Raw genomic sequence first — 17715 nt, 5'->3', positions numbered from 1 at the left:
CTGACCTCATCTGATAACCTCCTTCATTTACAGGACACACTGACCTCATCTGATAACTTCCTTCATTTACAGGACACACTGACCTCATCTGATAACTTCCTTCATTTACAGGACACACTGACCTCATCTGATAACCTCCTTCATTTGCAGGACACACTGACCTCATCTGATAACTTCCTTCATTTACAGGACACACTGACCTCATCTGATAACTTCCTTCATTTACAGGACACACTGACCTCATCTGATAACTTCCTTCATTTACAGGACACACTGACCTCATCTGATAACTTCCTTCATTTACAGGACACACTGACCTCATCTGATAACCTCCTTCATTTACAGGACACACTGACCTCATCTGATAACCTCCTTCATTTACAGGACACACTGACCTCATCTGATAACTTCCTTCATTTACAGGACACACTGACCTCATCTGATAACTTCCTTCATTTACAGGACACACTGACCTCATCTGATAACTTCCTTCATTTACAGGACACACTGACCTCATCTGATAACTTCCTTCATTTACAGGACACACTGACCTCATCTGATAACTTCCTTCATTTACAGGACACACTGACCTCATCTGATAACCTCCTTCATTTACAGGACACACTGACCTCATCTGATAACTTCCTTCATTTACAGGACACACTGACCTCATCTGATAACCTCCTTCATTTACAGGACACACTGACCTCATCTGATAACCTCCTTCATTTACAGGACACACTGACCTCATCTGATAACTTCCTTCATTTACAGGACACACTGACCTCATCTGATAACTTCCTTCATTTACAGGACACACTGACCTCATCTGATAACTTCCTTCATTTACAGGACACACTGACCTCATCTGATAACTTCCTTCATTTACAGGACACACTGACCTCATCTGATAACCTCCTTCATTTACAGGACACACTGATCTCATCTGATAACCTCCTTCATTTACAGGACACACTGACCTCATCCACTCCTCGCTCTTAGAGATGAAGATGCGGTACTTCATGGCACACTCCTCTGTGAACAGAGACCTGGCCTTGGTGGCGTGGAACACCAACTTCTGTCTGTCAGAGGAGAAACAGGAGGACTAATGTTAGGGTTGAGGAGCAGGTCTGTCATCATGGATAAAGGAGGACTAATGTTAGGGTTGAGGAGCAGGTCTGTCATCATGGATAAAGGAGGACTAATGTTAGGGTTGAGGAGCAGGTCTGTCATCATGGATAAAGGAGGACTAATGTTAGGGTTGAGGAGCAGGTCTGTCATCATGGATAAAGGAGGACTAATGTTAGGGTTGTAAGAAGTCATCTAAACAGAGGGTAATGGGTTGCAATAAGCATAGTTAGGTTTAAATCCAAATGGCAACAGATTATTATCTATATTAAAAAATATATATATAATGGTTAGTCATTTAGCAGACGCTCTTATCCAGAGCGATTTACAGGAGCAATTAGGGTTAAGTGCCTTGCTCAAGGGCACGTCGACAGATTTTTCACCTAGTCGGCTCAGGGATTAGAACCAGCGACCTTTCGGTTACTGGCACTACGCTCTTAACCACTAAGCTACCTGCCGCCCAAATATTCAAAAATCCACATAAAACACATTTTCCCACCAGAGATCAAATTCAAATTGCCTCGTTGTGGATAAAAGGCTGTGCTTGATGACACAGTGCACATAAAAATACCTTTTGCGGTTAAATTCCCAAGTACCAAAAAAATACAAGTTAAATGGGTTTCCATCGCATTTTCAACTCTACTGATGGTCTTGTCACAACAAATGTTGCGCTCTATAGCCAATGTGCCCATTCTGGTCTTGGCACGTGCGCTCTATCACGTGCGCTCTATCCAAAACAGCTGGCAGATACAGTGTGGGTAGGCTATCTACATGATGAGATTATTATGGATCAGAGCGAGAGTTTTATTCGTCAAGCGGCAGTCAAGCATTGATCATCACGTCACCAGACTAAGACCCTGGATATTTATTGGGAAGGAGCATCAAGCTCATCGCCGTGTATTTTCACCACCCTTATTATTCTACAGTGTATCTGTAGCCGTGGGAGGACCACACACCGTATCATCACGTGACTCCAAGTTTACGTCCATATGACGGTTGTTATATCAATATTTCACATCATTCATTTTACAGACGTGAAAAAGATCCCACCTCGCCTAACGTATTTTGTTTTTGTTGACATTTGGAAAGTTTACCGATAAACGTTTCCATCAGACCCCGTTGTGACATTTCATACCCGACGTGTACTTCACTCACACAGAAAGGTTGGGCGGAAACCTGGTCAGTCGGACAGAAAGACGGACCTACTTGTCAAATTTGTGTATCTGTTCCTCGTTGTAAGGCAGACGTCTCTCAGCCTTGTCCTTCTTGAACTGGTGGTAGATGGCTGTAATGGAGTCCAGGAGAACCTTAATCCTCTCAACACTGAGACAGAGACAGAGACAGAGACAGAGACAGAGACAGAGACAGAGAGAGAGAGAGAGAGAGAGAGAGAGAGAGAGAGAGAGAGAGAGAGAGAGACAGAGACAGAGACAGAGACAGAGACAGAGACAGAGACAGAGACAGAGAGGAAACCATGAGCAAACTGGTGGTAGATGGCTGAAAGGAGCTGTGGAACTAATGTTAGGGTTTAGGAAGAACCTTAACATTAGTCCACAGATATTGGATATTGCCGTCATACTTTTTTTGTATGGAGATCTGGGAAGTGTACTGTAACCTCGTACATTATGTATCGCCCTATGTTACGGTGTGGAAAACAGTTTTCATGGGCACACATATCCAAAATAATGTATGTGATTGCAAAATCGAATGCTTCTAACAGAAAGAGTACCTTTAACATGATTAATAAAAACAGAAATCGATACCGTCATTAACGGGGTTCTTCACTAATTATCCGTAATAGTTGTTTGAAGCGTTTGATGTCTAGCTGTTTAGTTACATGGGGGGACATTATCACACAACATCAGCTGATTCAGTAAAGGACTTTCAGAATTGACAGTCAAGTGATAAAGAACTTGTGTGATACTGCACGCGATTGAACAGCCAAAGTGCAGGAATTCATGTTGATCTGGAGGATTGACAGAACATTTTGGTATCTATGTTGTTACAGTGGTCAAGATAATTAGCCTATGTTGTGGACAACATGAAGTCAAGATTCCTGAGGTAAGATTACGGTCCGTGTAAGTCTTCATCGTTTGGTTTTGGAGTTAGAAACGGAGCAGTCGGGATTTGTGAAAAGGGCTTGTTTTTTTGTTTTTGAATATAAAACCAAAAAACAACTTGATATTCCGATGCTCAAATGTGGGTGGGGTTAAATGTGGAATGCCTGGTCAAGTGCACAGCCGACACTTCCTGTCCTTTCAAAGTCTATTATCTATTAATTGATTAATAGCTGCCCATGGCGTGCCGCAGCGCCAAGGTAAGATTTCTCAATTTCTGCATAAGATGTAGTGTACATTTACTTATTAACTGCTGTTACTGTAAGTGATTATCTGAGTGATAAGTCTGTGTGTGTATAGCAATGGAATTAAACATCCAACCGATGCCCTCAAGTGTCGTGCTGTAGGTCCACCTACTGTCCTGAAACAACCCCTAGCCCCAATCCCTAGCCCCTACCCCTAGCCCCAACCCATAGCCCCAACCCCTAGCCCCAACCCCTAGCCCCAACCCCATAGCCCCAACCCCTAGCCCCAATCCCTAGCCCCAACCCCTAGCCCCAACCCCTAGCCCCAATCCCAACCCCTAGCCCCAACCCCTAGCCCCAACCCATAGCCCCAACCCCTAGCCCCAACCCCTAGCCCCAACCCCTAGCCCCAACCCCAACCCATAGCCCCAACCCATAGCCCCAACCCCTATTAACTCCGCCTTCTAGTGAGTTTATACGAACTGTCATCTTCTACCATTCTGATAGATTGTAGACTGTCAGACAACGTGGTTGTAACGTTAATCATTTGGTTGTTGTTATTTCCATTTGTTACCTCTAGGCAGATGCCCCAGGGGTCTACACTCATTGAATATGGCACTTTTAAATGTTAGAGCAATCACTAGCAAAATCTCTCTCGTGAATGACCTCATTACTGAGCGCAAAGTTGATTCAGCTTTTCATACTCTATCAGAAAAGGGAAAAAGGGTGGGGGGACAGCCTCTATTTTTACTAATGCTCTCAGCTGTAAGGATATTTCATTTGGCAACTTTGGGTCTTCTGAGCATCACGCTATACTGTTTAAATGTCAGCCGTAACCCTGTATAGGCCACCAAAGCACTGCCCCACTTTCTTTACTGATTTCTCTCTGAACTATTGTCTTTTGTCCTTGAGAACTATGATAAAATCATCGTGTTGGGCGATTTTAATATTCATGTTGACAAAAGAGACTGACTCCAAGGCCATTGAATCTATTCATATTTTGATCTCTATGGACTTTATCCAACATGTTACTGGGCCCACCCATAACCACGGCCATACTCTGGACCTGGTTATTACCAAGGGGCTTTCTATTGACATATCCTCTATTGTCGATGTTGATATTATCTGATCACCACTGTGGATGTTTTTCCTACCTTGTTGCCCATAGCAACACAGGGTAATACTGAACGTATTATTAAGAAACGCCGTCTTACCTCTGAAGTTGCTAGAGATTTTATTGAGTGTATGAACAATACTCCACCACCTATTCTTCCTCCCTCTTGTGGTGATTTAGTTGATCACTTTAATAGCAAATTAAAGGGCAACCATTGATGCCATAGCTGCAGTAAAGTTGGAAAAGGCCACATCCAGACGGAGAGCCCCTTGGATGAGTGAGGAAACTAATAGATTAAAGAGAAATTGCAGAAAGGCAGAGCGGAAGTGGAGAAAGTCCAAGTTGTAGGTCCATTATGATATTCTGAGAGAGCAACTTGCCGTATATAGCAAGGCAATTAGAAATGCCAGACGGGCTTTTTAAACTTGATCACTAATAATCAGAATCATTCGAGAGGGCTCTTCTCGACCATTGATAGCCTGATAAATCCTACCCCTGCAAACCTATGTGAACTTTCCTCCACATCTAAATGTGATGAGTTTGCGGCATATTTCAGAGATAAGATAACCAACATTAGGCTGGGTATCAGTCAAGCAAGACCTGATGAGAAGTTTTGATGATATGTGCCCCTAGCCTACCACGCAAAGGCACTATGGATTTATTTTCCCTGGTTGACACAGACATGCTCAGTAAAATGATATCACAACTGAAGCCTTCTACCTGCCTTCTCGATTCTCACCCCGCCACCTTCTTCAAAACCGTTTTTAATTGCATATCTGAAGAAGTGCAAGCTATTGTTAATCATTCCCTGTTTCACAGGCACTTTCCCCACTGCTATGGTGAAACCCCTTCTGAAGAAAATGTATCTAGATTCTTCAGCTCTTAGACATTTTCGGCCAATTCTTAAGCAAAATCCTGGATACATTTTTTAAGTGGCAACTGTATTTTAGAAAAATTCCAATCTGGTTTTCGTGCCCACCACAGCACAGAGACAGCCTTAGTTAAAGTGGTAAAGTATCTTAGAGCCAAACAGCTCTCTGTCCTTGTACTCTTGGATTTAAGTGCTGCATTAGACACTGTTGACCATGATGTCCTTCTGGACAGACTGGAGAGGTGGGTTGGCCTCTGTTGACCATGATGTCCTTCTGGACAGACTGGAGAGGTGGGTTGGCCTCTGTTGACCATGATGTCCTTCTGGACAGACTGGAGAGGTGGGTTGACCTCTGTTGACCAGGATGTCCTTCTGGACAGACTGGAGAGGTGGGTTGGCCTCTGTTGACCATGATGTCCTTCTGGACAGACTGGAGAGGTGGTTGGCCTCTGTTGACCATGATGTCCTTCTGGACAGACTGGAGAGGTGGGTTGGCCTCTGTTGACCATGATGTCCTTCTGGACAGACTGGAGAGGTGGGTTGGCCTCTGTTGACCATGATGTCCTTCTGGACAGACTGGAGAGGTGGGTTGGCCTCTGTTGACCATGATGTCCTTCTGGACAGATAGGAGAGGTGGGTTGGCCTCTGTTGACCATGATGTCCTTCTGGACAGACTGGAGAGGTGGGTTGGCCTCTGTTGACCATGATGTCCTTCTGGACAGACTGGAGAGGTGGGTTGACCTCTGTTGACCAGGATGTCCTTCTGGACAGACTGGAGAGGTGGGTTGACCTCTGTTGACCAGGATGTCCTTCTGGACAGACTGGAGAGGTGGTTGGCCTCTCCGGTCCAGTTTTAAATTGGTTCAGGACCTATTTAACCAGTCGAGAGTTGTCGTCACCCTTGGTGAACATAAATCAGAGAAAATACATATCACATGTGGCTTTCCACAAGGTTTCTGTGTCACCAGAGGATTTTAGCTCCATGGATAAATTATTAGACTGTATTAGTGATTTAAATACTTGGATGGCTCACAACTTCCCCCAGCTAAATCAAGACGAGATCGAGGTACTTATTGTTGGAGCCAAAGCGCAGAGAGAGAATCTGGACGCACATTTTAATTCACAGGCAATAAAGATAAAACACCAGGTAAAAACCCAGGTGTTATTTTAGATTCTGAACTCAATTTCGAATCACGCATCAGGAATGTGACCAAAACAGCCTTTTACCGCCTGAGGAACATTGCTAATGAGCTGCCGTTTCTCTCTCAGGCTGATACAGAAAGACTCATCCATGATTTTATTCCCAGCAGGCTTGACTACTGTGATGCTCTCCTGTCTGGTCTACCCAGGAAAGCCAACGGTCAACTGCAAAACATACAGAATGCCGCAGCACGGGTACAGACCAAGACCAGACGGAGAGCACACATTACACCGGTTTTAAAGGTCTCCGCACTGGCTGCCTGTGAGTTTTATAAATAATTTAAAGATTCTTCTATTGGTTTTTAAATCAATCCATGATTGTACACCCCAATACATGTCAGACATGCTTTTAAGTTATGCACCCAGTAGGTCCCTCAGGTCCTCTGGCACTGGCCTTTTAACTATCCCAAACCCAGGACCAAGAGGCATGGAGAGGCAGCCTTTAGTTACTATGCCCCCAGCCTCTGGAAAAGCCTGCCAGATAACCCGAGGGGGGCCGAAACTGGGGACATATTTAAAAGAGATCTTAAAACACATCTTTTTAGCGTTGCTTTTCCTCGGGAGGCTTTTCAGTCGTTCAGTTTTTATTGTTATTCTTTAGTTTATTTATCCTCTTAAGTTGTCTAGTAAATATTTATTTTCATTGTTTTTATTTGTTTATTTTCCTGTGAAGCACATTGTGTTGCTTTCCATGTCTGAAATGTGCTGTAGAAATAAAGCTTGATGATAAATTATTATATAAACTGTTAAAACGTATATAGAAATGGTGTTGTTTATCGTTTTCATTCTTCTGGAAGGTTCAGCTTCAGGCTATAAATGACAGAGACGTTGACCAAAGCCCAAACAGACCTGCTACTAGACAGAACACTAGAAAACATGCGGTGTCCATGTTTCATGTGGCATTTAGACTGACATGTAGATGTTTTGTTGTTGCTAGGTGGAGTTATTCCTGTAACTATACATGTGAAGCTGCAAGAAAATCATATTTACATTTTTTTTATCAAACCATTTTGAAAATGTTGACCCTGTCGTCACACATTTGGCCCCTTTATTTATAGAAAGACCCATATACACACACAGTAGGGCCGGAACGGTACCAGTATCGCCAACACTCGTTAGTATTGCGGAAAGGAAACTGCTATAGATAACAGCCCTAATGTTGGCAACTAACAAACTTATGTTGTCATCCAGAGTCACGTAGATTTATTTTCCAGGCTATAGCACACAATAAAGTTTGACACGGAAGGTTTTTAAAAAGGACCAAAGAGTTCGGTAGCATTAGTGTTTTTCATTTTTGCAATGGAAAAAAATATTGCGATACTTGTATCGTCACAGCCCTAACACACACAAACACGCACATGACTTACTTCCTGTCTTCAGGGTGTGTCCCAGCTTGAGTCCAGCTGTCCGTCAGAACACCACCTGACAGGAACTTACTCTTGATGTCCTGAACCGTCTGATCCATGGGGACTAAGGAGTTGGAGATCTACACAGAGAGACGACCAATCAACAGCAGCTCCAGAGATTTGAGACTGACTGACTGAGAAGATAGTAGCCAGGGGCGGGGCCAGAGTGAACAGGGGCGGGGCCAGAGTGAACAGGGGCGGGGCCAGAGAGAACAGGGGCGGGCCAGAGGGAACAGAGGAACTTACTAGGACTATTTTCTTCCTCATGTCTGAGATCTCATCGTACTCTGATGATGACAACATATTGGCCTGCATTAACACCTCGTACCTGGGAGAGGAGACAACACCACCACGTTGAGTCACACCTACTGGAGGGGAATGTGTCAAATCAAAATCAAAGTGGATCAAAGCGTGTACTCACAGCTGCTCTGTCCTCTCCAGGATCTGAGCGCAGTAGTGGCAGAGGTGGATGACCTCTGACTTCTTGTGTACCATCTCACTGTAGTCTTCCTTCATTAACTCACTGAGACAGAGAGAGACGCACTGTTCAATTCATTTGATAGCAGATCAAACGAGACACTAACATATACAGACGGATTTATGCAGAACATCAGTTGAACAGTGAACCAGTTGACCAGTGAACCAGTTGACCAGTGAACCAGTTGACCAGTGAACCAGTTGAACAGTGAACCAGTTGAACAGTGAACCAGTTGAACAGTGAACCAGTTGAACAGTGAACCAGTTGAACAGTGAACCAGTTGAATGTGCTGGTTGTCTGGTGCATTGTATGGTCATCAGGACTTACATTAACCCCCTGACTCCCTTCCGGACCAGCTCCTGACAAACCAACAGGGAGTCTGAGGTCTTCCACAGGTGGCCCACGTCTCCTGCAAACGTCTGGACAACGGAGGAAGACATATTAGGATATTAGTTAGGGGCACCACACACACACACACATATATTATTATTATTAATAATATTATATTATTATTTATTATTATTATATATAGAATCTTGTTGTAACCAAAAAAGTGTTAAACAAAACAAAATAAATATATTTTATATTTCAGATTCTTCAAATAGCCACCCTTTGCCTTGATGACAGCTTTGCACACTCTTGGCATTCTCTCAACCAGCTTCATGAGGTAGTCACCTGGAATGCGTTTCAATGTCTTCCATTCCTGTGGCGGTCCTCAAAAAACTTTCAAAGTTCTTTACATTTTCTGTATTGACTGACCTTCATGTCTTCAAGTAATGATGGACTGTCGTTTCTCTTTGCTTTTTGCGCTGTTCTTGCCATAATATGGACTTGGTCTTTTACCAAATAGGGCTATCTTCTGTATACCCCCCCATACCTTGTCACAACACAACTGATTGGCTCAAACGCATTAAGGAAAGAAATTCCACAAATTCACTTTTAAGAAGGAACACCTGTTAATTTAAATGCATTCCAGGTGACTACCTCATGAAGCTGGTTGAGAGAATGCCAAGAGTGTGCAAAGCTGTCATCAAGGCAAAGGGTGGCTATTTGAAGAACCTCAAATATAAAATATATTTTGATTTGTTTAACACTTTTTTGGTTACTACATGATTCCATACAGTGGCTTGCAAAAGTATTCACCCCCCTTGGCATTTTTCATAACATATAACATAACATATAGTTTTACCTTGGCATAGCTGGCATAACATAACATATAGTTACCTTGGCATAGCTGGCATAACATAACATATAGTTACCTTGGCATAGCTGGCATAACATAACATATAGTTACCTTGGCATAGCTGGCATAACATAACATATAGTTACCTTGGCATAGCTGGCATAACATAACATATAGTTACCTTGGCATAGCTGGCATAACATAACATATAGTTACCTTGGCATAGCTGGCATAACATAACATATAGTTACCTTGGCATAGCTGGCATAACATAACATATAGTTACCTTGGCATAGCTGGCATAACATAACATATAGTTACCTTGGCATAGCTGGCATAACATAACATATAGTTACCTCGGCATAGCTGGCATAACATAACATATAGTTACCTTGGCATAGCTGGCATCCAGGTCAAGGTCGTAGCGAGGCTGGACTTTAGGGGGAGTCGCTATGGAGATCGAGAGAGAGACTGAGATTAACAACAGACAGACTGAGGTTAACAACAGACAGACTGAGGTTAACAACAGACAGACTGAGGTTAGCAACAGACAGAGACTGAGGTTAGCAACAGACAGATAGAGACTGAGGTTAGCAACAGACAGAGAGACAGAGGTTAACAACATACATACTGAGGTTAACAACAGACAGATAGAGACTGAGGTTAACAACAGACAGAGAGAGACTGAGATTAACAACAGACAGACTGAGGTTAACAACAGACAGACTGAGGTTAGCAACAGACAGACTGAGGTTAGCAACAGACAGACTGAGGTTAGCAACAGACAGACTGAGGTTAGCAACAGACAGACTGAGGTTAACAACAGACAGACTGAGATTAACAACAGACAGACTGAGGTTAACAACAGACAGACTGAGGTTAACAACAGACAGACTGAGGTTAACAACAGACAGACTGAGGTTAGCAACAGACAGACTGAGGTTAACAACAGACAGACTGAGATTAACAACAGACAGACTGAGGTTAACAACAGACAGACTGAGGTTAACAACAGACAGACTGAGGTTAGCAACAGACAGACTGAGGTTAGCAACAGACAGACTGAGGTTAGCAACAGACAGACTGAGGTTAACAACAGACAGACTGAGATTAACAACAGACAGAATGAGGTTAACAACAGACAGACTGAGGTTAGCAACAGACAGACTGAGGTTAGCAACAGACAGACTGAGGTTAACAACAGACATACTGAGATTAACAACAGACAGACTGAGGTTAACAACAGACAGACTGAGGTTAACAACAGACAGACTGAGGTTAACAACAGACAGACTGAGGTTAGCAACAGACAGACTGAGGTTAACAACAGACAGACTGAGATTAACAACAGACAGACTGAGGTTAACAACAGACAGACTGAGGTTAACAACAGACAGACTGAGGTTAGCAACAGACAGACTGAGGTTAGCAACAGACAGACTGAGGTTAGCAACAGACAGACTGAGGTTAACAACAGACAGACTGAGGTTAACAACAGACAGACTGAGGTTAGCAACAGACAGACTGAGGTTAACAACAGACAGACTGAGATTAACAACAGACAGACTGAGGTTAACAACAGACAGACTGAGGTTAACAACAGACAGACTGAGATTAACAACAGACAGACTGAGGTTAACAACAGACAGACTGAGGTTAACAACAGACAGACTGAGGTTAACAACAGACAGACTGAGGTTAACAACAGACAGATATAGACTGAGGTTAACAACAGACAGATATAGACTGAGGTTAACAACAGACAGACTGAGGTTAACAACAGACAGACTGAGGTTAACAACAGACAGACTGAGGTTAGCAACAGACAGACTGAGGTTAGCAACAGACAGACTGAGGTTAACAACAGACAGACTGAGGTTAGCAACAGACAGACTGAGATTAACAACAGACAGACTGAGGTTAACAACAGACAGACTGAGGTTAGCAACAGACAGACTGAGGTTAGCAACAGACAGACTGAGATTAACAACAGACAGACTGAGGTTAACAACAGACAGAGAGGTTAACAACAGACAGACTGAGGTTAACAACAGACAGACTGAGGTTAACAACAGACAGACTGAGGTTAGCAACAGACAGAGACTGAGGTTAGCAACAGACAGATAGAGACTGAGGTTAGCAACAGACAGAGAGACAGAGGTTAACAACATACATACTGAGGTTAACAACAGACAGATAGAGACTGAGGTTAACAACAGACAGATAGAGGTTAACAACAGACAGACTGAGGTTAACAACAGACAGACTGAGGTTAACAACAGACAGACTGAGGTTAACAACAGACAGACTGAGGTTAACAACAGACAGACTGAGGTTAACAACAGACAGAGACTGAGGTTAACAACAGACAGAGACTGAGGTTAGCAACAGACAGATAGAGACTGAGGTTAGCAACAGACAGAGAGACTGAGGTTAACAACAGACATACTGAGGTTAACAACAGACAGATAGAGACTGAGGTTAACAACAGACATACTGAGGTTAACAACAGACAGATAGAGACTGAGGTTAACAACAGACAGAGAGAGACTGAGGTTAACAACAGACAGAGAGAGACTGAGATTAACAACAGACAGAGACTGAGATTAACAACAGACAGAGACTGAGGTTAACAACAGACATACTGAGGTTAACAACAGACAGATAGAGACTGAGGTTAACAACAGACAGAGAGAGACTGAGATTAACAACAGACAGAGACTGAGATTAACAACAGACAGACTGAGGTTAACAACAGACAGACTGAGGTTAACAACAGACAGACTGAGGTTAACAACAGACAGACTGAGGTTAGCAACAGACAGACTGAGGTTAACAACAGACAGATAGAGACTGAGGTTAACAACAGACAGATATAGACTGAGGTTAACAACAGACAGACTGAGGTTAACAACAGACAGACTGAGGTTAACAACAGACAGACTGAGGTTAACAACAGACAGATATAGACTGAGGTTAACAACAGACAGATATAGACTGAGGTTAACAACAGACAGATATAGACTGAGGTTAACAACAGACAGACTGAGGTTAACAACAGACAGACTGAGGTTAACAACAGACAGACTGAGGTTAACAACAGACAGACTGAGGTTAACAACAGACAGACTGAGGTTAACAACAGACAGATATAGACTGAGGTTAACAACAGACAGATATAGACTGAGGTTAACAACAGACAGATATAGACTGAGGTTAACAACAGACAGACTGAGGTTAACAACAGACAGATATAGACTGAGGTTAACAACAGACAGATATAGACTGAGGTTAACAACAGACAGACTGAGGTTAACAACAGACAGACTGAGGTTAACAACAGACAGACTGAGGTTAACAACAGACAGATATAGACTGAGGTTAACAACAGACAGATATAGACTGAGGTTAACAACAGACAGACTGAGGTTAACAACAGACAGACTGAGGTTAACAACAGACAGATATAGACTGAGGTTAACAACAGACAGATATAGACTGAGGTTAACAACAGACAGACTGAGGTTAACAACAGACAGATATAGACTGAGGTTAACAACAGACAGATATAGACTGAGGTTAACAACAGACAGATATAGACTGAGGTTAACAACAGACAGACTGAGGTTAACAACAGACAGATATAGACTGAGGTTAACAACAGACAGATATAGACTGAGGTTAACAACAGACAGACTGAGGTTAACAACAGACAGACTGAGGTTAACAACAGACAGACTGAGGTTAACAACAGACAGATATAGACTGAGGTTAACAACAGACAGATATAGACTGAGGTTAACAACAGACAGACTGAGGTTAACAACAGACAGACTGAGGTTAACAACAGACAGATATAGACTGAGGTTAACAACAGACAGATATAGACTGAGGTTAACAACAGACAGACTGAGGTTAACAACAGACAGATATAGACTGAGGTTAACAACAGACAGATATAGACTGAGGTTAACAACAGACAGATATAGACTGAGGTTAACAACAGACAGATATCGACTGAGGTTAGCAACAGACAGACTGAGGTTAGCAACAGACAGACTGAGGTTAGCAACAGACAGACTGAGGTTAGCAACAGACAGACTGAGGTTAACAACAGACAGACTGAGGTTAGCAACAGACAGACTGAGGTTAGCAACAGACAGATAGAGGTTAACAACAGACAGACTGAGGTTAACAACAGACAGACGGAGGTTAACAACAGACAGATAGACGGAGGTTAACAACAGATAGACGGAGGTTAACAACAGACAGACTGGTGTTAACAACAGACAGATAGACGGAGGTTAACACTTCCAGAGCAGAAGCAAAGAAACTATCCAATGGTCCTCTTGGAGACAGGCCCTTTATATCCTAATCAGATGGTACCAAATGTTCTGTAAACACCATCCTCTTGGAGACAGGCCCTTTATATCCTAATAAGATGGTACCAAATGTTCTGTAAACACCAACCTCTTGGAGACAGGCCCTTTATATCCTAATCAGATGGTACCAAATGTTCTGTAAACACCAACCTCTTGGAGACAGGCCCTTTATATCCTAATCAGATGGTACCAAATGTTCTGTAAACACCATCCTCTTGGAGACAGGCCCTTTATATCCTAATCAGATGGTACCAAATGTTCTGTAAACACCATCCTCTTGGAGACAGGCCCTTTATATCCTAATCAGATGGTACCAAATGTTCTGTAAACACCATCCTCTTGGAGTCAGGCCCGTTATATCCTAATCAGATGGTACCAAATGTTCTGTAAACACCAGCCTCTTGGAGACAGGCCCTTTATATCCTAATCAGATGGTACCACATGTTCTGTAAACACCATCCTCTTGGAGTCAGGCCCTTTATATCCTAATCAGATGGTACCAAATGTTCTGTAAACACCATCCTCTTGGAGACAGGCCCTTTATATCCTAATCAGATGGTACCAAATGTTCTGTAAACACCATCCTCTTGGAGACAGGCCCTTTATATCCTAATCAGATGGTACCAAATGTTCTGTAAACACCATCCTCTTGGAGACAGGCCCTTTATATCCTAATCAGATGGTACCAAATGTTCTGTAAACACCATCCTCTTGGAGACAGGCCCTTTACATCCTAATCAGATGGTACCAAATGTTCTGTAAACACCATCCTCTTGGAGACAGGCCCTTTATATCCTAATCAGATGGTACCAAATGTTCTGTAAACACCATCCTCTTGGAGACAGGCCCTTTATATCCTAATCAGATGGTACCAAATGTTCTGTAAACACCAACCTCTTGGAGACAGGCCCTTTATATCCTAATCAGATGGTACCAAATGTTCTGTAAACACCATCCTCTTGGAGACAGGCCCTTTATATCCTAATCAGATACCTTAAAAAAAGGTAGGGGCGTGGATCAGAAAGCCAGTCAGTATCTGGTGTGACCACCATTTGTCTCATGCAGCGCGACACATCTCCTTCCCATAGAGTTGATCAGGCTGTTGATTGTGGCCTGTTGAATGTTGTCCCACTCCTCTTCAATGGCTGTGCGAAGTTGCTGGATATTGGCAGGAACTGGAACATGCTGTCGTAGACGTTGATCCAGAGCATCCCAAACATGCTCAATGGGTGACAGTCTGAGTATGCTGGCCATGGAAGAACTGGGACATTTTCAGCTTCCGGGAATTGTGTCCAGATCCTTGCGACATGGAGCCGTGCGTTATCATGCTGAAACATGAGGGGATGGTGGCGGATGTAGTCACGGTATCTCTGTGCATTCAAATTTCCATCAATAAATTGCAATTGTGTTCGTTGTCCGTAGCTTATGCCTGACCATACCATAACCCCATACCATAATCCCACCGCCACCATGGGCCACTCTGTTCACAACGTTGACATCAGCCAGCTGCTCGCCCACACAACACCATACAACGCTGTCTGCCATTTGCCCGGTACAGTTGAAATCGGGATTCATCCGTGAAGAGCACACTTCTCCAGCATGCCAGTGGCCATCGAAGGGGAGCATTTGCCCACAGAAGTCGGGTACGACACCGAACTGTAGTCAGGTCAATTATCTTGGCAAAGGAGAAATGCTCACTAACAGGGACGTACTGGAAACACATTGCTCACCAACAGGGACGTACTGGAAACACATTGCTCACCAACAGGGACGTACTGTAAACACATTGCTCACCAACAGGGACGTACTGTAAACACATTGCTCACCAACAGGGACGTACTGTAAACACATTGCTCACCAACAGGGACGTACTGGAAACACATTGCTCACCAACAGGGACGTACTGGAAACACATTGCTCACCAACAGGGACGTACTGGAAACACATTGCTCACTAACAGGGACGTACTGGAAACACATTGCTCACTAACAGGGACGTACTGGAAACACATTGCTCACTAACAGGGACGTACTGTAAACACATTGCTCACCAACAGGGACGTACTGGAAACACATTGCTCACCAACAGGGACGTACTGGAAACACATTGCTCACTAACAGGGACGTACTGGAAACACATTGCTCACTAACAGGGACGTACTGGAAACACATTGCTCACCAACAGGGACGTACTGTAAACACATTGCTCACCAACAGGGACGTACTGTAAACACATTGCTCACCAACAGGGACGTACTGTAAACACATTGCTCACTAACAGGGACGTACTGTAAACACATTGCTCACCAAAAGGGACGTACTGGAAACACATTGCTCACTAACAGGGACGTACTGGAAACACATTGCTCACTAACAGGGACGTACTGGAAACACATTGCTCACCAACAGGGACGTACTGTAAACACATTGCTCACTAACAGGGACGTACTGGAAACACATTGCTCACTAACAGGGACGTACTGGAAACACATTGCTCACCAACAGGGACGTACTGGAAACACATTGCTCACCAACAGGGACGTACTGGAAACACATTGCTCACTAACAGGGACGTACTGTAAACACATTGCTCACTAACAGGGACGTACTGTAAACACATTGCTCACCAACAGGGACGTACTGGAAACACATTGCTCACTAACAGGGACGTACTGGAAACACATTGCTCACCAACAGGGACGTACTGTAAACACATTGCTCACTAACAGGGACGTACTGGAAACACATTGCTCACTAACAGGGACGTACTGGAAACACATTGCTCACCAACAGGGACGTACTGGAAACACATTGCTCACTAACAGGGACGAACTGGAAACACATTGCTCACTAACAGGGACGTACTGGAAACACATTGCTCACTAACAGGGACGTACTGGAAACACATTGCTCACCAACAGGGACGTACTGGAAACACATTGCTCACTAACAGGGACGTACTGGAAACACATTGCTCACCAACAGGGACGTACTGGAAACACATTGCTCACTAACAGGGACGTACTGGAAACACATTGCTCACTAACAGGGACGTACTGTAAACACATTGCTCACCAACAGGGACGTACTGGAAACACATTGCTCACTAACAGGGACGTACTGGAAACACATTGCTCACCAACAGGGACGTACTGTAAACACATTGCTCACTAACAGGGACGTACTGTAAACACATTGCTCACTAACAGGGACGTACTGGAAACACATTGCTCACCAACAGGGACGTACTGTAAACACATTGCTCACTAACAGGGACGTACTGTAAACACATTGCTCACTAACAGGGACGTACTGTAAACACATTGCTCACTAACAGGGACGTACTGGAAACACATTGCTCACTAACAGGGACGTACTGTAAACACATTGCTCACCAACAGGGACGTACTGTAAACACATTGCTCACCAACAGGGACGTACTGTAAACACATTGCTCACTAACAGGGACGTACTGTAAACACATTGCTCACTAACAGGGACGTACTGTAAACACATTGCTCACTAACAGGGACGTACTGTAAACACATTGCTCACCAACAGGGACGTACTGGAAACACATTGCTCACTAACAGGGACGTACTGGAAACACATTGCTCACCAACAGGGACGTACTGTAAACACATTGCTCACT

The 17715-nt window shown here is 43.6% G+C and overlaps 1 protein-coding gene across 1 annotated transcript in view; it reads right to left on the bottom strand.

Annotated features, from left to right (window-relative positions):
• The window catches only part of LOC311114308 (serine/threonine-protein kinase TBK1-like), a 73390-nt gene that overhangs the window by 13505 nt on the left and 42170 nt on the right, over positions 1-17715 (bottom strand). The window contains exons 8-14 of the mRNA XM_084189572.1: positions 10074-10132; positions 8827-8918; positions 8443-8544; positions 8268-8349; positions 7983-8101; positions 2335-2451; positions 981-1082 (exon numbers count right to left, since the gene is read on the bottom strand). Of these exons, the coding sequence (XP_084045698.1) occupies positions 981-1082; positions 2335-2451; positions 7983-8101; positions 8268-8349; positions 8443-8544; positions 8827-8918; positions 10074-10132 (673 nt within the window). The remainder of the gene's footprint in view (positions 1-980; positions 1083-2334; positions 2452-7982; positions 8102-8267; positions 8350-8442; positions 8545-8826; positions 8919-10073; positions 10133-17715) is intronic.

Source organism: Coregonus lavaretus (genome assembly GCF_964263955.1).
Source record: "Coregonus lavaretus genome assembly, contig: HAP1_SCAFFOLD_2113, whole genome shotgun sequence".
NCBI lineage: Eukaryota > Metazoa > Chordata > Actinopteri > Salmoniformes > Salmonidae > Coregonus > Coregonus lavaretus.
The sequence above is the reverse complement of the archived record's forward strand: the minus strand, read 5'-3'. Positions and strand labels throughout refer to the sequence as shown.